This window comes from Pseudonaja textilis, chromosome 1 (genome assembly GCF_049901715.1).
Source record: "Pseudonaja textilis isolate UNSWEBS1 chromosome 1, rPseTex1.2, whole genome shotgun sequence".
Taxonomy (NCBI): domain Eukaryota; kingdom Metazoa; phylum Chordata; class Lepidosauria; order Squamata; family Elapidae; genus Pseudonaja; species Pseudonaja textilis.
The window spans coordinates 250,463,144-250,485,046 of record NC_141990.1 but is presented as its reverse complement, the minus strand read 5'-3'; the positions used below and the strand labels follow the sequence as shown (position 1 = coordinate 250,485,046).

At 37.4% G+C, this 21,903-nt stretch overlaps 1 protein-coding gene and 1 long non-coding RNA gene across 3 annotated transcripts in view; both read left to right on the top strand.

Moving 5' to 3' along the window:
- The window catches only part of LOC148128145 (uncharacterized), a 230,148-nt gene that overhangs the window by 124,700 nt on the left and 83,545 nt on the right, over window positions 1-21,903 (top strand). The window lies entirely within an intron of this gene.
- Window positions 1-21,903, top strand: part of GAS2 (growth arrest specific 2) — a 148,215-nt gene that overhangs the window by 44,369 nt on the left and 81,943 nt on the right. For both annotated transcript variants that reach the window (XM_026706390.2, XM_087921246.1), the window contains exon 3: window positions 5,596-5,717. In XM_026706390.2, coding sequence (XP_026562175.1) covers window positions 5,596-5,717 — 122 coding nt within the window. The remainder of the gene's footprint in view (window positions 1-5,595; window positions 5,718-21,903) is intronic.

Genomic DNA, 21,903 nt, shown 5'->3' with positions numbered 1-21,903 from the left:
GAAAGAAAGAAGAAAAGAGTTGGAAATAAATACAGGAGATTTAAGAAATTAAATAAAAAGGGGAATATCCGAAAAATTAAAAAAGGGAAAAAGAGTCAGCAGAAATTCAAAGGGTGAAAGGAAGCTCTAAATAGAGAGAAGGATAAAAACTGGAGTGAAAGAACCAAGCGGAAAAGACGGGGGAAGAAAGGACAAGAAACAGGATTTGGAAACAAAGAAATATGGGAATTGTAAAAAAATGGGGAAATCCTTAATTGGACAAAGAGATAATGGGTGATTATTTAGAAAGGGGATTCTGCCAAGTATTGAGGGGTAATATAATAAATTTATAGTTACAAAATAGGGACATAGACTGACAAGATGGAAAAACAGAATTGTTATTTTTTGGATAATGGAATTTAATGCTCTTCCTCTTTAAGTAGATAATTGTAACAAATAATGGAATAAGTATATTAGATATATTGAATTATTTTTAAGATTGGAATGTTGGCTTTTTTGTTTTAAATATGAATGGAATAATTAATGGATTATGTGTATTAAATATATGGAAATAAATGATATAGGAGGAGAGCTGAAATGGAATTAACTTTAGGGTTTAGGATTGTTTTATTGTTTGAATGAGTAGATTAATATGTCCTTTTGGGGGTGGGGGGAAATTTAATGAAATTTAAAAGGAGAAAAATCATGCAGAGTCTGATTTATATATGCTATGTAGTTTTAAAAGGATTATTAAGTTTAATGTTTTAGGTAATAATATTAAATATTTTAATGAGATTTAAAAGTGGTTAAAATAAATGAATGTATAACTTAGAGGTGGCACACTTATATTGAGATTTCAGGGGGGAAACTAATTTATAGAAGAAGTGTCTTTTTTTAAATTAGAATTTATGATGAAATATACAAATGTAACAGTTAAAAGTACTAAAGTATAATGATTATGAAGTTATCATAAGTGAATTAAATAATGAGATAAATATTTGGAATAATACAATAAAATAGAAAATGTATAAAAGCATTGTTAAGATAAGGAATTGGATATAAAAATGGTATAACCATGGTCATATTTGTATGTATATGTGAAACCTGTAATCATGCTGTTCACTAACAAGAGACGTTAAATTATGGAAAACTGAATAAAACTTGTTTTTTTTTTAAAAAAAGAATCTACACAGGTCGATTGTTACAACAGATGCCAGTCTAGTGGGATGGGGGCCCCACTTCCAATCACATACAGCACAAGGCCTTTGGATTCAGAGAAGGCACACAATATCAACTGGCTAGAACTGAGAGCGGTGTACTTAGCACTCCGACAATTCCTCCTGCATCTCCATTGCAAACACGTGCTCGTCTTAACAGACAACATAACTACAAAGGCCCATATCAACAAACAAGGGGGCACTCATTCCAATCAACTAATGAGGGAAGCAGAAAGACTATTCCTGTGGGCCAAAATCCATCTTCTCTCTCTAAAGGTGGAGCACATACCTGGAGTAGCAAATGTACAAGCAGATGTACATACAAGCAGCCTTGTTAGACCAATCAGAGCAGCGTCTGGACCCCAAGATTTTTCTGGAGGCTACTTGGAGATTGGGCCAAACGGTTGTTGACCTGTTTGCCTCCCCATTCGATGCACAGCTTCCCTGGTCCATTTCTCGCAGGAAGTGGAGGACGTGAACACCCTCAGATGTCACTGGCCCACCAGACTGCTATATGCCTTTCCTCCCCTCCCCGTGATCCCCAAATTGATTCAGAAGTTGCTGAAAGAAAAAGTGGACCTACTATTAGTGGCTCCTTATTGGCCAAGGCGAGCATGGTTCGCGGACCTGAAGGACCTCTCAATGGTACCACCATGGAGGATCCCATTATCGGTCATATCGCTGTCTCAAGGCCCAGTGCTACACCCGGCCCCCAATGTTTAAACTTAGCTGTACGGAAGTTGAATGATGACGTCTGAGAGATGAGCACCTTTCTACTCAAGTTATTCACACTATTCAGTCGGCTCCACGTCCTTCGACGAACTGAATCTATGAGGCCACCTGGTCTAGCTTCTGCCGTTGGTGTCAGACGGTTCAGATCAACCCCACTTCCCCATCAGTAGCGCATTTATTAGAATTTTTACAGGAGGGCCTAAACAAAGGGTTATCCCCCAATAGTCTGTGGAGACAGGTGGCAGCCCTGGCTTCGGTCATATCTTGGGATGATCTTACCTTAATATCTCATCACCCTCACATTAGCAGTTTTCTGCGTGGTGCCAAGCTACAATAGAGGAGATTTGCCGAGCTGCAACCTGGGCTTCTCCATCTCCATTTATTAGAAATTATAAAATTGACGTATTTGCTTCTGCTGAGGCTTCATTTGGTAGGCGAGTTCTGCAGCAAGTTATTTCAGAGACAGTTAGGCCTGCAACCCAGACAGAGTCCCTTAGGTCAGTGCCAAGCTTTGGTATGTCCCATCACTGGATGCTCTGAACAGCTCATGAGAGAAAGGGCATTGGTACTTACCTGATACGCCCATTCTTTGTGAGCTGTGAAGAGCATCCAGCCCCACCCCTTTATTCTGTCTGGTAGGGGTTCTGTTCTGGCCAGGGTTATTACATAGGCTTAAGCATATAGGGTATCAATACCTCGGCTTCGCAAAACTGGGGACGCTAAGGAGGAGGAAGAGTGTCCTCAAGTTTAAGCCCAGCCTTCCTAGAAGAGACTGAAGCACCTTCCCATCACTGGATGCTCTTCACAGCTCACAGAGAACAGGCGTATCAGGTAAGTACCAATGCCCTTTCTCATCCCTAGAAAGGAGGCAATGCAAATCACTTCTGAAAATCTTGCCAAGAAAATAGCAGGAACTAATCCAGGCAATTGCCAGTAGTCAACAGTGACTAGAAGGAATATTATATATAACTAGCTCTTCCGTGCTTCGCTATGAAACTATGTGATCGGGCTTAGTTTTGGGGGAGGAAAATAGGGGGGAAATTTGTGCCTCTGCCTACCAGTATCCATCGGTATTCATCTGGCTAGCCTCCTGTCAGTGTGTGAGAGAGTTGATGGCTGTTTGGAAACTGAAGCAGTATTTGCTGTGTGAGCAAGGACACAGCAAGGAGCCTGGGTGTAGCTTAGCTCAACTGTTCTGTATAGCTGGTTGCTGTTGTGAAACTAAAACTGAAATTCCTGTCCTCTGCTTGTGTTTTGCATTTGGAATAGATTTCTTTTCAGGTGGGGAGGGGGAGTACAATTCCTTAGCATCAGAGCATATTAATAATAATATACAAAATAATAATGCTGTGATGGTCATTTCAAAAAATCCTTTCTTAGTGAGCATCTAGAAGCCAAGAGGAACACACATGCCAATTTTCAGGTTTGTAGGCTTTACGGGTCTGGAGATTTTGTGATGATGCGTGAGCGGTATTTCACTTTTATATAGAGAGATATATTCTGTATACAATGCTGTATACATGCTGACACCCACACTACCACACCATATAACAATCTAATGTGTGCACCAGATCTAATTGTAATTAATCATTATGTTTTCTGGAAACATGCCAATTTAAATTACAAGTTAAGAAACTGACATAGACATTGTTAAGATTAGGCAGAGTTTTAGCCATTAAGTCATGGTTATCTTAAAATGGCAGTGGAAGTGTCCCAGAAGAAATGAATTGTGAAGATCTCTATTGCATGCTGGTGAAATCTGATTCGAGCTTTTTAGGCAGCATCCCAAATTGCACTGGGAGTTTCAACTGTAGTTAAATGAGAGTGGCAACACTTCATACATTTTCTGCAGGCAAATGATGTTTAAGATTGTTATTTGGCTTGCAGGGTATAAATGCATTTGTAGAAATCATAAAGTATCCTCATAATAATTTATGTCTGCACACAGAGGGCCATGAAAACAAAACAAAACAGCTACCTTCTAATTATTCTTGTTATTTTACAAAAGCATTTCTGGCAGTCTGATACAGAACAAATTCTTTAACGGGATGAGCACTGCTTTTCTGTATCCCTATTTTGATACAAACAAGATATTGGCAGGAAGATACTTAGAAAAGATTCTTGGAAAGTCAAAAATGATCAAGATGCAATACATGGATAGGGCAACCTTAGGTGACTGTTTGCAGCTATTTGTTTTCATGTAGTTTGTCATTGGAAACAAGAATGAGGGATAGAATTACATACCACTTACCACTGATGGATATTTGTCTGACATTCTTTTTTTACCATAAAAAGCTAAATGGCAGTGCAATTCAGGGATATACATTACTCAGGATCTGGTCTCCAGGCCATTTTGTTGAGTTAATCTAAAGGTTGTGGAGGTAGTTGCCTCTTTGTTTTTAGTACAAAGATCTTCTAGATTTCTTTGTGCCAATTGTCCTCTTCCAGCTGGCTTGCTGTTGTATGTTTATTTATAAATGCTTATAAATGCATTATTATCCTTATTTATTTAAACTGGTTATGTATTTATCTATTGCTGTTTATAAAAAGTTAAATACACTTTTTTTTAAAAAATGTCACATTTACTTTTTTGCACTTCTTTATGTACCCTTCCTACATTTTGTAGTTACTGATGGTAATTTTATCAATGCTGAAAGGGTTCAAGTGGTGTTATTAGCATTATTAGGTAGAGTTTCCGAATAATAAGTCAATAAGCATTCAGTTTGGTGCTGTCTGATTCCAGGATGAGTTTGGGTATTTCACTTTATATACAAATAAATAAAAGCAGAAGACAAATTAGAAAAGTAAAAGAAGAATAAAACTAAAACAGATGATAAAAAAGATGATAAATCCTGCCAGCAACACAAAGAACAGATATAACCAATATCCAGCAAGGGGCTTCAGCTACCCATGCCCAGTTCTAGAACAGGAGGTCTTTTCAAGGCACTTTGAATGCTGTCAGAATGGAAGACAGCCAAATCTCAAAGGGAACCACATTCCAGTGGGTAGGAAACTATAATTGTGAAGATTAATAGAGCTATAATATTTATTAATATTTATCTGAATAAGTAAAACACTCTTTTTCTGTTCCAAAAAGTATCGAATACTTCCACCATCCTCATTCCTGAGCTTGTTAATGTAAATAACATCCAATCCATTGGCTGTTGCTTCCAGCACCTCATCAAATTAAATCATGTCTTTTGAGTGGTGCTCCAGTGTAATGTCATCCTCCCCAAGTCCTAAAGGAAAACCACTAAATTTGGATTATGGAAACGTATTTTCAGCCAATCTGGCATTGCAATCATCTGCATTTATAAGAAATGTCTAAGTATGTGAAGTTACTACATTGGCTACATGTGTTTTAAGCTTTAGAACAACACTCTTCAGTGTTACCATTAACTGCTGTGGGGAAAATACAGATTGGCAATCATGAAAGAAAATATGTTTTAACTTCATTGACTATAGCTTTCCTCCAATAAAGGTTCTGCCATCTTTTTTTTTTTTAAAGTATAAATGAGTATTTGATTTATAATGTGAGATTTATTTCTTCAGCAGGGAGCAATCACAATTGGATACAAACAAAATCCACAGGGCAATCATGTTTTTCTACACAATGAACAATCCACAAAACTGGTGTTGATTGGTATTCCTTTTGTATCTTTTTCAGGCAAAGAAATAACAGCTGAAACCTTCATGGAGAAATTGGATAATGGTGCTTTGCTCTGTCAGCTAGCAGAGACTCTACAGGAGAAATTTAAAGAAAACTGCATTGAAATCAAGTTTGGGAAGGTAAATTTACCTTAATTTAGGAAAGTACATGTATATAAGGAGTTTTGTTTATTTTATTTTTTATGATTTCAACCTTTCCATTGACAATAACTAATGATTTATTTCAGCTGTCTTTCTTTTGCCATATGCAAAATTACTAATACTGGTGAAAGCTGCTTTAGTCTGGTTATAATCTAATAGGAAATCATGACTCTGTGTTTAATCAATGGCTGTCTTCAATGTCATTTATTGATGCAAAGTCAGGATAAAGATAAAATCAAATAAATGAGCATTTTAAGAGATTATATGAATACTTGTCTCTGCATTAATCTTCGCCTTGTGGAATTGCATACCAGAAGTAATAAGGCAGGGAAGCTGAAGCAATCTATACAATTTAATTATAATTTTGGGTGGGGTGTAGAAATGATGCAGTAATGTTTAGCTCTCTTTTTGAATTTACTGTGACCTGGTATGGCCTGCTTTGAGAAACTAATAATTTTGTAAGAATATCTGGAGAAGCCTTTCTAGTTCTATGGCCTGAGGTCTTTTAAAAGTAGAAACAACAAACATCAAACATAGGCAATGCTGTATTTTGCTCCTAATCTGAGTCCCATCAGTATTTTTATATATGATGCCAAGCAATAATTTATGACTTGATCTGTAAAAAGTATCAGCTAGATGAAAGGGGTACTGAAAACACCGAACTATGGTGGTGGTTACAATTATTCACATTTGCTTTTCCCTGAAATGGTTGGCACTGCTTCATAAATCAAAATGGAGATGATTTGTTGCTGCTTTACTATTTGTTAGCACTTAATTTTTTTTAAAAAAAAATAAGCGGTGGGATTTTTTTTATTTCCAACCTTTATTTTTATAAATAATTCAAGGCCAACAGATGTACCTGATACTCCTCCCCCTTCATATTTTCCTCACAACAGCAACCTCATAAGGTGGGTTGAGCTGAAAGAGCATTGACTCAAAATAACCCAACTGGATTTCATGCCTAAGGTGAGACTAGAAATCAGTTTCCTGGTTTCTAGGCTGGTGCATTGACCATTTGATCATATTGGTCTAGTGATTACAAGTTTTTTTGTTGTTTTATGCCAAAATATCAAGGTAAAGAATAAGTAATAAATCTGCAGTTCCCTTCTTTCCTGAAGTATTACCCCCTTTCCAGAAGATAATTTCTTTTCCAAGATACTGTAGATGTCATGCAAATCAGAGCAAAAAATCTCAGCCTAATATTGTGCAAATATGTGTGAGAGCATGAGGGCAAGCATATTATTTTACATTCCACAGCTTAAGAATGAAAAGAAATGGCAACATAACAGCTTCTTACCATTGCCAACATTTACCAAGGCATGTTTCCCTTTTCATACTGCAATTCCTTGGGTAGAAACTTCAAGTTATAAACTCCACAAGTGGAAAATGCAAGTCTTAGTAGAAAAGAGCATTTATATGAGAATGCTGTTACATGGAATTTAACGTACTAAATGTTCTGTCTCTTGCACAGAGGTAGATTTATAGCTGTGCAGATGCAGATAGATAACTCAACAAAGCTTCTCTAACAAAGTTCATTTATTGGTACATCAGATATCTTCATAACTCACATTTGTGACAAAGTTCTTCTTTAATGACCAATCCTTTGTATATCTGCCTTGTACGTGAAAGATGGTTATCTCCTAACCCATCTCGTAGCAATAGAAGGAAGATGCCATGAGGTAGAGAGTTCAGACAAAGAATGAGGAAAACTCCCTTAACTCACCAAGGGTCAATTCAGTGACCAATCAGGATTACAGATGTAGCCACATGAGATGAACTACATTTCATAGGATACCTTTAACTACATTTACCATGATGTATTCCCCTAAGGGGACAGCTGACAATTCCTAAGTAACTATCCAACTTCCATAGACTGGCTGGGACAGCACACTAAAGGATCCTATAATGTTCTTCCAAAACATGAGATTCACTGCATTCATAATATACTGTGTATGCTACCACAGAGTCATGCAGCTGCATAAGACTTATAATGGAGCTCATGTCCAGCTGCTGTCTTGAAGATGTGGTTGGCAGCTAGAAACTTTAAGGCACTTCAGCTGCTATTAAAGCGATAAAGCACTCTGTAGGTAGGTGCAAGCTGATTGTTTTTAAAAAGGAAACAGCTGCCAGAGGATCTGTGCTGGAGACAACAGCCAAACTTCAGCTGAGTGAGTGGGAGGCAGACAGCAGAGAAGAGTTTAGAATGAAGGAAAGAGAAAAGGGAAACGAAGAAGATTTTACCAATAAAGTAACTCCATGAACTGAAAGCTTATCAGTCACATTTTTATATCTCAACAGGGTGCATGTTTCCCTCAGAGTTCATTGACAGTTACTGTCTTTCTTTCATTTCCCCAAATAAATTAAAACATTACTTTTATATCTTAATACATTCTTTCATATACTGGGAGCTTTCTGGTTTCTTTCTGGTGCCAAATCATGCCTTTCAAAGTAGAGTTTAAGAATTTATTGCACACTGAATCTCAAAGGGATTCCTTCTTTTTCAGTAATACAGAGATTGACCAAGTGACTCATATTGAGTCTTTGTTTAATTATATGGGAGCAAGAAATTTTATATAAGCCATCACACATTAACCAAGCACATGCTTAGCCTGTTGTGTGGAAGCTTAGTCTGTTGTGTGGAATTCAAACCACAATAGTTTAGCGTGCTGTGTGAATGGAGAAAAATGAGTCAACAGAGTATACATTATTAAGTGAAGACAAGTAAAATGTGAAGAACAGAGTTCTACCTGGTTTTATGCAGTTATCCTTGATGCAATTTCTGTTACAAACCTAGTCATTCTTCAGTTTGTCTTCTAATATCACACTACAATCCACATGTATAGTACATGTGAATATTGGTAAGGATGGACTGAAATTGTCTGCAGTTTAAGCAGATTTTTAATGGAAGACTAATTCAAGTATTTCTTCAGTGGTGTGGTCACATAACTTGGTGGTCAAGAATGGTGGTGGTTTAATATCCCTGAAATATTTTGAGGGCACTGAGTAGATAAATTTGTTTTAGGATGTTGTGTGGATGGTTCATGTGCCAAGACCTTATGCTTCAACCAAAAATCTCCTCAGGCAGCATTATTAGCATGAGTATATTACTTCAGATAGGAACACAATGGTAAATAATCACAATCCAAATTATTTCTTTTGGTAGAGGCTATCGATGTGACTGAAGTGAGCTGTGGTGGCACAGTGGTTAGAATGCAGTATTGCAAGCTAACTCTGTGTTCCACTGCCAGGAGTTCGATCCTGACCAGCTCAAGGTTGACTCAGCTTTCCATCCTTCCGAGGCAGGTAAAAGGAGGACCCAGATTATTAGGGGCAATATGCAGACTCTGTAAACTGCTTAGAGAGGACTGTAAAGCACTATGAACTATAAGTCTAAATGCTATTGCTATTGTTAAAGTGATACTTGGCTTGGCTCATAGTTTATAAAAAACCTGACAAAAGTGTTTGAGCTTCAGAGTTTGAGAGGTAGGTTATTGAGGGGGGATTAAATAACTATTATCCAAAAGTATGTTTATGTAATGAAAGTTTCTCAACTTAACGCAAATAAATATAAACTTGAGACAGTCTATATTAATTATATTTCAGACTTAATACTAGTTACATTCCAACATCTCTTAAGGCAATATAATGAAAAATGTGTGCTTCCTTACATTCACCTAAAAATAAATAGTATCAATTCTAATAGTATAACGTAGGTTTGATGCTTTTTCCCTTGTCAGTTTTCTAGGTCTTTTTTCAGAAGCAAGACAGGAAAAAAAATGTAACAGGTAGATGTTAGTTTCCTCATCTTTATGTAAGTTGATTTTCTGTCCACTGTGCAGTCCCTGACAGGATAAAAAAGAGTTAGCAAACCCAAAGATTACATTTGCAGGGATCAAAATCGTGAGGTAGATAGATCAGAGGTTGTGGTCATTTTCTCATTTAGAACAAAATATTATTTCTGAAAACTACAATGGGCTTTGTTGACACTCATGTTTCATCTTTATACAATGACTCATTTGAAGTGACTAATGCTCCGAAGACCCTTCAGTGTCAGTAAGATGAGCTCCATCTGGCAATTTGTGTGGTCTTGCTAGGTTCTATCTCTTCCTACAAAGGGAAGGAAAAATATAGACTTCCTTTGCAACTTTCCTCTGTTACTGACAAGCCTTCAGAGGCCATGAGGGCACATCATTATTTTCATCTCAAAGTAATGGAATGCAACAAACTATTTTGGTCTTGTCAGAATTAATTTAAGCATGGCTCTTTCCATGATGTAAGCCCATGAGAATAGTTTCCAAAAGGCCTGGATATGGAAAGCCCAAGACTATAAAGAATCCTATTGTGAAGAATCTGGGATAGCATAGAGTTCATATTTGGTGCGTGAAATTTGTGCAAGTCATGTCGTGTACATGCATTTGTGCTGGGAAAACAGCCTGAATCTGTTTCTCTAGCTGGGTGTGATAAGATACTTGGCCAATAGAAAAGACACTGTATCTGTATTCATACTCATGTATTTTGTGTAAATTATTTCCAGATTTTTTTTATTCCAAGCATTACAGTGCCTTCCTCCACCCACTCCCATCTCAGCTCATTTCTTGATCAGGAAACATATGTCCTCAATTTTTATTATGACACACTCTTCACATGTTGTTGTATCTCATGACACTTGTTGAAAATCTGTGCTGTTCACATACTTAATCTGCACCTTTGAGCTTCCATATAGAATTCTACATTTGATATATGTATACTATTACAATGATCGTTATAATGTTAATTGCTGGTAGTCCATGATTTACAACCATAAATAAGCTTGGGAGTATGGTCATAAGTTGTGGCAGTCATTAACTGAATCATTGCAAGACTGTGCCTGGTCCTACAACCCTTTTTGAGAAGGTCATTAAGCAAACTTCAGGGTCATTAACCAAATACTACAATGGTTAAGCAAACATCTGAAAATAAGGACCTGATACTTGCAAAAAGAAAAACACCAAAAATCATGGGGGAGAGGAACAACCATTGGAACTTTAAAAATTGATCATAAATAGGGACTTTAGGGAGGTCCATTGTAACTTCAAATTGTTGCTTAGCAAGGGCTACTTGCATTTACCAATTTGGGTATATAATACAATTTCATGCAACATGGGAAGAAGGGTTTAGAGTTGAACTTCCATTGGATTAATGGTTTCCAATTTTCAAAGGTCAAAATTGCATAAACCTGCAATGTTGCTCATGCCTTCTGAATTTATATGAATTTATTTCCTTAGATATAATACAATCATGTCAGTATCAAGGCGAAATTCTACCTTGTTTTAAATTGAACACTGGGGATAAAATCCAATTTGTTCTGGTATTGTTCTTTAATAATTTGTAGCACTAGAGAACATATAATACTCCCACTGATCAGGGATTTAAAACAAATTCCAAATAAAGGAACTGTCTCTTAGGAAAAAGGCTACAGTTCAGTGATAGAATATATGGTCTATATAGAGAATGATGCCAGGTTTAAATTTTAGCACAGGGGTATCCAACCTTGGCAACTTTTAAGATTTGTGGTCTTCAACTTCAGCATGGTGGCCAGGGAGTTGAAGTTTACAAATCTTAAAATTACCAAGATTGGATAGTATTTTTTTTATTTTTAGTATTTTTCTTTCTTTTAAAGACAAGGGAATCAATATTGAGCAGAATGACCAAATATCAAACAAAATCTTATGGGTCAGACTGGACCTTATGATTATTAACAGTTAGAATTCTGCAATGCAATCCCTGTGACACTCTATGGAAGCAAAAGTTGGACTTTGAAAAAGCAAGATGGGGAGACTATGGATGCTTTTGAACTTTCATGTTGGAAAAGACACCTGGGAATCCTGTGGACAGTCAAGAAAACAAAGAAATGGATTACTGACACAAATTACCTGACTCAAATATAGGATCACAGTTGCTTCTATGGTTAAGACTCTGGGTCAAAAATTAGCAAACCCATGTTTGAGATCTGAGTGCTGCTGTGGGATGGGGTGAATTCCCATCCTTTTCTCCAGTTCCTGCCAGGAACATGAAAGGAGCCCAACTGGGCATCCTCTGGGCAATGGTGATGTCATCAGCTAATCCTTTCAACCTGGAAGCACCTGAATGCAATGCAACCAGGATCAAATTACCCAGATATATTATGCAAAGACCACAGAGAAGGCTCTAATGCTGAGAAAGTGCAGGAAAGAGAAGAAGAGGCTGACTAGCAATGAGGAAGATAGTAGCAATGAATACACCATTGAAGTGCTGAAGGACTAGGTTAAGGGCGGATCATGTAGAACTTTCGTCATGTGGTTGCTAAGAATTGACAACATCATCCTAATTTCCTATGGTTATTGACTCCTTATACAATTGTTTATTATTGCTAATCCTATAAGTCTATTTCTGAAATTATAGGACAGGGCTGCCACTGAAAAAGTCAACTGTGTGCTCCTCTACAGCTTGCCGCAATGTATCCAGTGTCATTATCATTTGTAGCATTTTAACATCTCTGGTGTAACCTATTGGTTGCTTATAATGCATTATGAGGGGCGATCTTAAAACTGTGAACTCCCTATTTTGGGAAACTAGGAGGGTATTCAGGATTGATTTGTGTCTTAGAAGAGATACATTTTATGTCATGAATTGTTTATATTATCTATTATGCCTGCATGAATTTACTTAGTAAAACTGTGACTATGTTTCCCTGAAAATAAGACTTGGTCTTATATTTTGGGGGGTTCCAAAATAAGCATTAGGGCTTATTTTCAGGGAAACATGATATCAAGGTGATAAGCCCAGCTGGATGCCTCACCCCCAGTGCATGCACAAAAGGCAGTGAGTGCACAAAGGTCAACATTGTCCAGCAGTAGCTGCAGCCCACTAACCCCTTGGTTGGTGCACTATGGGGCTGCACAGTGCAAGTGAATTGATTACCTGTCCAAGCAGGAGGCAGAAGCAGAGGTGGGAGGAGGCATGTGATTTGGACACCTCATGCAGGTTGCAGGAAAGCCGAGAGTTGGTGGGCCTGAGTGGTGGCCATGGGAGGCTCATCTTTGTGCAGCGCGGGCCATAAACAAGCCCAGAGATGGTGAGATGGAATGGATGGGTAGCCGTGGGAAGCTCATCTTCACATATCTTGGCTTGCCTGCAGCCTACATGGCACATCTGGACCATGTGCCTCCCCCTGCTTCCGCCTGCTGCTTGGACAGTAATCAACTTACCTACGCTGTGCTGTACAGGCTGCAGCTGCTGCTAGACACCATTGGCCCCAATGCCTCTGGTGCTGGCCATGCCTCCCCCCAATGATGACCCTAACTAGAGTTTATTTTTGGGGTCGGCTTATATTAGGACCATGCTAAAAATCAGGCTAGGGCTTATTTGTGGGGTAGGCCTTATTTTCAGAGAAATACAGCATATACACTTTTCCTTTTTGTAATTTTTTGTCTTGTTTTGGTTTTTTGGTCAATTACTTTAATTTTTATATTGGTTTTAAATATTGGTAAATATTAATGGGGTGTCATATGCACTGGAATGGCAGGATTTGTACTGTTTATATATAAGTGTGAGGTATATATCTGAATACTTATACATGTTGCAGAAGTTAGTCCAGAGACTGGAAATGGACTGTCACATTTTTAAATTTCTGGTCCTTTAAAAATATGCAAAGAAGCAACAAGATAAACTACTTTTGTTGAAATGCAATTGTGATGACCCAGGGCAGGCACAAAGGCAACACAGTCAAATAAGTAATAATAGTCCCTTTATTATCTCCAACTTTGCCCCCGATGTCCAGATTACCTTTGGCTGGAGAAAAACTCCCAGGAACAGCCCTTAACTGTAGAAAATTCAGTCCAAAACAAGATACACACAAACTGTAACTTAAAATCCAAACAAACCAAACTGAAGTAATTAGCTTGACAGGGCAGGAGAAGGAATTTCAGACTTGAAAGCATGACAAAACTCACACAGTTGGGAAGACACCAGGAACACAGATAAGCCATGATGATACAAGATAATTTCACATTTGCTCCCAACAGCTTGCTACACACAGCTTCCTTTTTTATATACTGTGTTCCCAGATGCAGCTAAAGAAAGGAATCAGGGCCCTTTCCTCCCTGTAAGGTATGCAACTCATACTGCTCCCTTCTCCGTTCTTCCCTGCATGCCTTGGGATGAAGAGGGGGTGAGCCTGGGTCTTCCTTTGAATTCTCTCTCCCTTGCTCTACCTCTTCCCTACTCTGCCCAGCTGGACTTTGCCCTTCCCCAGTTTCTTCCACAGCCAACGGAGCCATACGCCCACTCCCTGTCAGCTGTTTAGCTTCCCCTTCCAAGTCAGATACGGACATGGGCATGACAGCAATGAAAGAATGATGTATAGCTGATAAGTACTGACACAATCAGAATGATAAAAAGCATATCATATAAATGTATAATCTTAATTTGCCTCAAGAAAATGTAATCATTAAAATCTGAGGATTTAATAGCAGGCTGATTCCATGGGAACACAGTGATCATTTCTGAAGACTGCATTTCTGTTTTCCTGCCTACAGTATTGCCTCTGGGACACTGTGTGGTATTTGAATTATGACCAAATTTATATTCCAGCAGATTTAAAAGAAAAAGAGTTTCAGTGACATTTATGTCAATAAATGCTGCCTATTAGTAAATGGTTGGAACTATCCAGGTTATGGCTAATGATATACTGGTTTTCCAACTACAGGTTATTATTCTAGAAAGTGTGAGAGTTTCTCTCTCTTTTTGAAGTAATTCATATTGCAGAAGTTCATTTTGTAATTTTTTCTCCCAGTGTCTTGGATTACATCTCCTTACTTTCCAGACCATATTTTACCTCTCCTGACAGATAGTTAATCTGAGAATTTTGCAGCTGTACAAATAAATTTAAAGCACCAAGGCATGTGTGGTATGCACAGCGTCCTTATTACTTTGAAATCACTAAATAATCTCTATGTGTGCACACGTGTGTTTTGAAGAGTTAAACTCAAATAACATGTGCATTAGTAGTTATCAGGATAATATTCACAGTATTATTCCAACTGTATCCAAAGATAGAGTATCTTTCTGGCATTATTGCTAAGAGAAAAAAAAAACCTCTAGGTTTTGAAATGAAAGGATATACTTTAAACCAGAAGATGAAGTGATTCTGTCTCTAGTTCTCAAACTGGGTATCTTTGCATAATTTTAACATGCAAGCATTGTTATGGTCTTTTACATGAGCATTTTATCTCAGTTTGCGATAAGGTCATACCTTTTATATCTGGGAACTCAGCTATCATAGCATCAGCGATCATGTCCGGTTTAACAAAAAAAAAAAAATAGTGCTTCATGAGATTTTTTTTCAGACTCTGAGTGTTAATAGCAGGACAGATAGAATAACATGAATATAATTTATTAACGCAAACCCAGTAAAGGGCATTAAGCCAATGAATGCAGTAGAAGGTAATGGCTGGACACTATGCCAGTGGACCAGAATCAATAATGATATCAGTTCTTAATTTCACTTGTGCCAATTTTCCCTAAGAAGAGAAGTGCAGTTCATGAAAGTTATCCCAAGTATACAGATAATAGGTATAAAACATCTTTCATTTTATTTTTCAATCAAGCAATTAATCAAGCAATCAATCAAAATAGAGCTGGAAGGGACCTTAGAGAGAGAGTTTGATACTATATTGGACAGAGATGATATTCAGCAGGTTCTAACAAGTTCTGGAGAACTGGTAGCAGAAATGTTGAGTAGTTTGGAGAACCAGCAAATAACACCTCTGACTGGCCCTGCCCCCATCTACTCTCTGCCTCCCAAGTCCCAGCTGATCGGCTGGGTCTTCTTTTGTTGCCCTGCACAGGAGAACAGAGCTGGAAAGCAGGTTAGTGGGGTGGGGAGAAAATAGGATTTTGCAGTATCCTTCCCCTGCCATGTCCACCAAGCCATGCCCATCAATCCACGCCCACAGAACCGGTAGTAAAAAAATTTGAATCCCACCACTGATATAGGAGTACTTCCAGAAAAGTACCTCCCCACTCACAGTTTGAGATAGCATGACATAGAAGTGCTATTCATAAAGTAGCATTTTCAAACCAAGTTTAAACATATTTTATTTTGGTCCAAGTTCAGCAGAAAATGAAATTTTAAACTACAGGGTTAACTAATCATTCCAAACATAACAATTATTAAATACTATCTGTATGTACATATGCATGCAAGACAAGTGAATTGCAGAATGAGTGACTAAAACTGCCTTATATTTTCGTCCTGCTACCAGTATCAATATCAACTCAAGTATTACTACTTTTGTGCAAGGATAATGTCTTCCAGTTTCTCAAAAACTTTCTTTTTAGAATTTGGAGCAAAGATGTTTCTAATGTATGATTTGAATTGGGAGGGTATAACAGAGTGTTAACATGTGTTAATCCATCTGGACAGGATTATTTTCATAAGATTGTAAAGCTACTTGCATTTTTATCTTGCCTATCAAGTTGCATCCATATTCCAGAGACTCTGAAAAATCAGTACATAATTTAGGACAAACAAACATTTTTTTTTAAAAAAAATCTAAATAGTGAGTTGGGCATGCTATATGCTATACCTAGATAAAGCCATATTCCTGTCCCTTCCCTTGGTTTTATATAGTATGAGAACAAATTTCTACTTTTTCCAAACTCATCCCTAATGTTGGATGTTTTCAATCTCAAATGTAAGTTTCCTAAGGTTGAGACTGAAAGAGTTTGAGATTTCATAATCACCATGATTTGTTCTAGGTAATCTCTGGTCCATTGTATATGAAATTTAATTTTTGCCTCAGAGTTGTTGCATGAAGATCTGGAAACAGGGAGCATAATGTTCTAGATCTTTGTTGTTTAAGATCATTTTCTAGTCCAGATAAAAATGACTGGTCTTAGGATGTCTCTGTGGGATGGTTTTGCTTCAGGCATCTCATGTATTCTGACAGATCTGATGGTTATTTCAATTTCTCTGCAGCTTGGTAGGCGATATCTAGTAGTCAGCTTTTGGCACACAGCTTCTCTCTGTTTTTTTTTATCCTGATTAGTTCATTGTATTAGAAAGGAACACTATGAGATAAAATGGGAGTAGCAAATCTCAGATTGCGGGTGATAAAACACAAAGAATAAAATTTACCAAGCACAGATTCGAACTTAAGTTTGGGCCTACACAGCGGTGAAGTGTCTCTACTTCTGTTTCCTTATTGCTTTGCTGGGTTGTCAGCTGGCAGTCTTGTTTACAGTTACTAATTTTTTTGTTAGGCAGAAATGAGACAAGTAAACATCCCAACTGATTACTACAATCACTTTGTGGCCAAATAGCTCCAATTCACCAAAACCATGACTCCTTATGGATGGGATCTGGTGGAGGAAAGGAGGAAATGTTTACACATTTTAGCTTGGATTATGGACTCTGATGGACTGGGCAGAATGCTTTCCAGCCTGATCCTCACTATTTGGAAGGAGTATGTAAGTCTAAGTGCTATTGCTAGTGCTATTTGCGTTCTGCACATTTGCCCCTTCTGTCTCCTTTGGACAGCAGGCATAGGTATAATTGTCTAGCTAAAGGAAATTGACAATACCACTTTGTGGGAGGGTTTAGGGTTAAAAGAGACTGTGGTATGCCCATTTCAACAAGAAAGCCTCCCTGAATCATGAATTTGTTATTATAAACGGCTGTGAGCCGGCAGTTGATTAGACAGTATGTAAATAAAATGAATGAATAAATAAATAAGTTCAAAGTTCTGCATTCAATAACTAGCTAATAGAAAATGTTCACAAAACCTGATACTGGGAGATATGTTGTTTTATGGCAAACAAAATAAGTCATATATACATAGACATCCCCCCATGTATGTATGTATGTATGTATGTATAAGTTCCAAAGTTTTAAATCTTAAGCATTTTTTTTCTTTCAAATACAGGTAGTCCTCGACTTAACAATAGTTCATTTAGTGACTGTTTGAAGTTAAAACAGCACCGAAAAAGTGACATATGACCATTTTTCACATAGCAAAATATATCACTTAACAAATATAGCAAGAAAAGTCATAAAATGGGACAAAACTCACTTAACAAAGAATTTATGTTGGGCTCAATTGTGGTTGTAAGTCAAAAACTACCTGTAAATGGAACCCGTATTATTCTTTTTGCAATCTTTGAGAATAGGAGTCACTTAACTTAATATTCACAGAATGGCCCCAAGTACCTCTTGTTTCCTATGCACTGCATAAGCTTCCTTCTTTCCTTCTGAGGATATAGAGAAGTGGTCTTGGTTAAATTGGATTAAATCAATTTAAGCTCACAGTATACTTTTCATGTGCTTCCTCCCTCAAAATAATTTAAATTTGGAGGAGTTCTGAAACTGTTGTAGAACTTACTGTTGCAGTTCTTCATGAAAATCTGAAATTGCCAGTCATACTTTTGGAGCCAAAAAGGTAAAGCAGCTGACAATGAATGTTGTGCAAGGAAACATGATTGAAAGTTCCCCAACAGCCATATTGTTACAGAAATAAAGGAAGCCTTTGTGAATGAGCAAGTATTATACAACTATTGGAAGTGATGGTGATGAAAGAAGAACTGATGTTGATAATGAATCCTGCATAATTAGATGGAATGGGCAGATGTTCAATGTACACTAGCCAATTGGTTAAATAGATATATTCTACCATAGAGAGAAATTCCCTGAGGTTGGCCTACAGCACAAGTCTGAAAACTCAGAAGACGAACCTCTGGTCCCGATGACCAACCCAAATTGGATCCTGCAACATTATTCTGGGACATGCATATTTCCTCTCATTTATGAGATTTATCCTTGCTTAGCTGAGGTTTCTTTTATTTCTCTCTATAAATATATGTTTATGAAAGTAACGTATACAAGATTTGTCCAGATGTAAGATTTGAAAATGAGCTGGTAATTTACAGAAAGTTCACGCACACACACACACACACACACCCTATATTATATATCATATCTACCTACCTACCTACCTACCTCCATATCCCCATCCATCCATCCATCCATCCATCCATCCATCTATCTATGTCAGTGTGGCACATTTTTGTTAAGGAAAAAAAAATCTAAACTGATTTCAGTGAAATTCAGAAAAATAAAAGAAGTTAGGTAGTGTGCAGAATTTTATATGCGTTTCTACACTTTTGTCTGTGCAATATTTCTGGAGGGATCATTGTAAATTCATGAATATATTTCCGTGAAGAACATATGGAAATCTAACTGTTACTTGGAATGATTTCAATCCTTGGGGGAAAGCTCAGGTTTCTTTATAGAAAGAAACTAGATGAAATTATATATGCAGAATTATGTGAAAGGGCTGGAGTAGCAGATAGGAAGGAACATTGATACTTTGAAGTAATTAATCATGAGAGCATGTCTATAGAAACAAAGGGACATAAGTCAGCAGTGGAAACCATCTTGACAAATAAAATAGTTGCGTTTAAAAAGACTGTTTTGTTTGATTTTTAAATTGTAAATATTTCTTGAAACACTGTCATTTTAATAAAGCTAACAATGAGTTATTGGAGATTCAGTTTCAAAACCATTCTTAGGCTTGAGTGCTCACTTAGTAAATTTGATCCAGTCGCCTTCTCTCAGCCCAACTACTTTGCTTTTTTGGAGGAAAAACTTGAAAGAGAGCTAATAATGAACATTGCCTTTTGCCTCTAGTAGAAAGGCAGGAACCAGCAGTCGGCCAACCAAAAAGCTCCCCCCCCCACCAAAGAAAAAGCCATAAAGGTAGTCCTTTCACTTAGTACTAAGTGAAAACATTTGTTAAGTGAATTTTGCTCCATTTTATGACCTTTTGTGCTGCAGTTCCTAAGTGAATTACTACAGTTGTTAAGTGAATCTGGTTCCTCCATTGACTTTGCTTGTCAGAAGGTCACAAGAGATGATCATTTGATCTCAGGACACTGCAACCATCATAAATATGAGTCAATTGACACCTGACTGGGGGGGCACTGCAACAGGTAGCAAGTGTGAAAAACGGTCATAAGTCACTTTTTTCAGTGCTGTTTTAACTTTGAAGGGTCACTAAGTGAATTGTTGTAAGCCAAGGACTACCTGTTTTATTCCACTTGATTAAGTAGCTTCAAGATCAAAGATTAATTCAAAGTTGTGTCTGTTTCAAAGTCATTTTTAACAACACTGTACATTCATTTAATTTGTTCCAAGACGTGAGGGATGGAGCACTGAAGTGGCCAATGCCATGGCTGTGTAGCAAACCAATGATGTGCTATGGGTTACAGTTTTACAAAAAAAAATAAAAATTATGGTTTTCAGCAAAACCATTATAAAATAGTCATCTGATTGTGGAATGCTGCAAACTTCTGCAAATGTGGCTCAATTGCTGAGCACTTGAAGCATGGTCATGTGACTGGAGGGAGCCATTAGAACTTCGAATCTGGGTCATATGCATGTTTCCCTGAAAATAAGACCCAACTGGAAAATAAGCCTAAGCCTAAGCCTAAGCCTAACATGATTTTTTGGAATGCTCATAATAAACCCTACCCCAAAAGTAAACCCCAGTTAAGATTGTCAACCATCCAGATGCATTTAGTACCACATTTCCCCCAAATTAGGCCAAACTGGAAAATAATCCCTAATGAATCTTTTGGAGCAAAAATTAATATAAGACCCAGTCTTATTTTCAGGAAAACATAATGATTGCCCTCAGGGATGTCTAGGATAACTTTGAACAGTCACAAGTTAAGGGCTACCTGCAACTTTCTGTATAATCTTTCTACTGTATGAGTAACTTGGCCAGCCAGAAAGTACTCCATAAGATGTGAAGACCCTCCTTTTATAGGTAGGCAGTGCTATTGCAATCAAATTGAAATCCAACACTGGACACACAGTCACTGTCAATATCATCTATAAGTATAACCTCAGGTTTTTGGTTTTTCTTAATTCAGAGTTTTCATCATTTCATCTTCATTTATTAAAGAAAAAGAATAGAGCAAAGTTTATGAGATCTTGCTTACTACTGAGACCTTGCCCAAACTCGACTCACAGACAGGAATGTTTACCTTCTCACTCCGCAAACCTAATCAAGATTATAATAGGAGGAAACAGCAATAATAATTGGTTGCTAGGTAGGAGATGATAAATTAAAGTGAACAAGATTGCTGATAAGGGGTGGAGGAGAAATTAACAGGGGAATTGTCCCAGTAATCCCTCCTAAATGGTTGATTTGCTGTAAAACAGGAATTTGTTCCCATGATGCAGCTGATAACAGATAACCTACAGGCAATTTAAATATAACCATGGATGTGCAAACAGTTTCATTTGAATTCAGATGTGTTATTTTGAACATGAAACAGGCTACCTTTGTGTGTGTGTGTGTGTGTGTGTGTGTGTGTGTGTGTGTGAATGTTTTGAATTCAATCTATTTGGTATTCAGATCAGCAGTTGAATTCAGAACAAGATGTTTTATGAAGTTTCACAATGAAATGTTTTGCACTTCTCTGTAGTTTTGCAATTACAAGGCTGAACGTGGGCTGAACAAATAAGGTTCAGGTGTGATCCAGCAGCAAGTTGTCCACATGGAATGAAGATTTATTTATTTATTTATTTATTTTATTTATTTTTCAATTGTTTACGAGATAAGTAAAAGTGTATACATAATTATGAATACATGAAATGAGTACATATAAGAGAAATAAAATAAAAATAAAAGAAACAATAGGACAGGGACGGTAGGCACGTTGGTGCGCTTATGCACGCCCCCTACAGACCTCTTAGGAAAGGGGTGAGGTCAATAGTAGACAGTCTAAGGTTAAAGTTTTTGGGGTTTGGGGAAGAAACTACAGAGTCGGGTAGAGTATTCCAGACATTGACCACTCTGTTGCTAAAGTCGTATTTCCTGCAGTCAAGCTTGGTGCGGTTAACCTTGAGTTTGTATCTGTTGTGTGCTCTTGTGTTGTTATGGTTGAAGCTGAAGTATTCATTGACAGGTAGGACATTGCAATGTATGATTTTATATACCATGCTTAAATCAGACCGAAGACGGCGTAATTCAAGGTTTTCTAGTTCTAGAATTTCAAGTCTGGTGGCATAAGGTATTCTACAACGAGTAGAGGAGTGGAGAACTCTTCTTGTGAAATATTTCTGGACTTTCTCAATTGT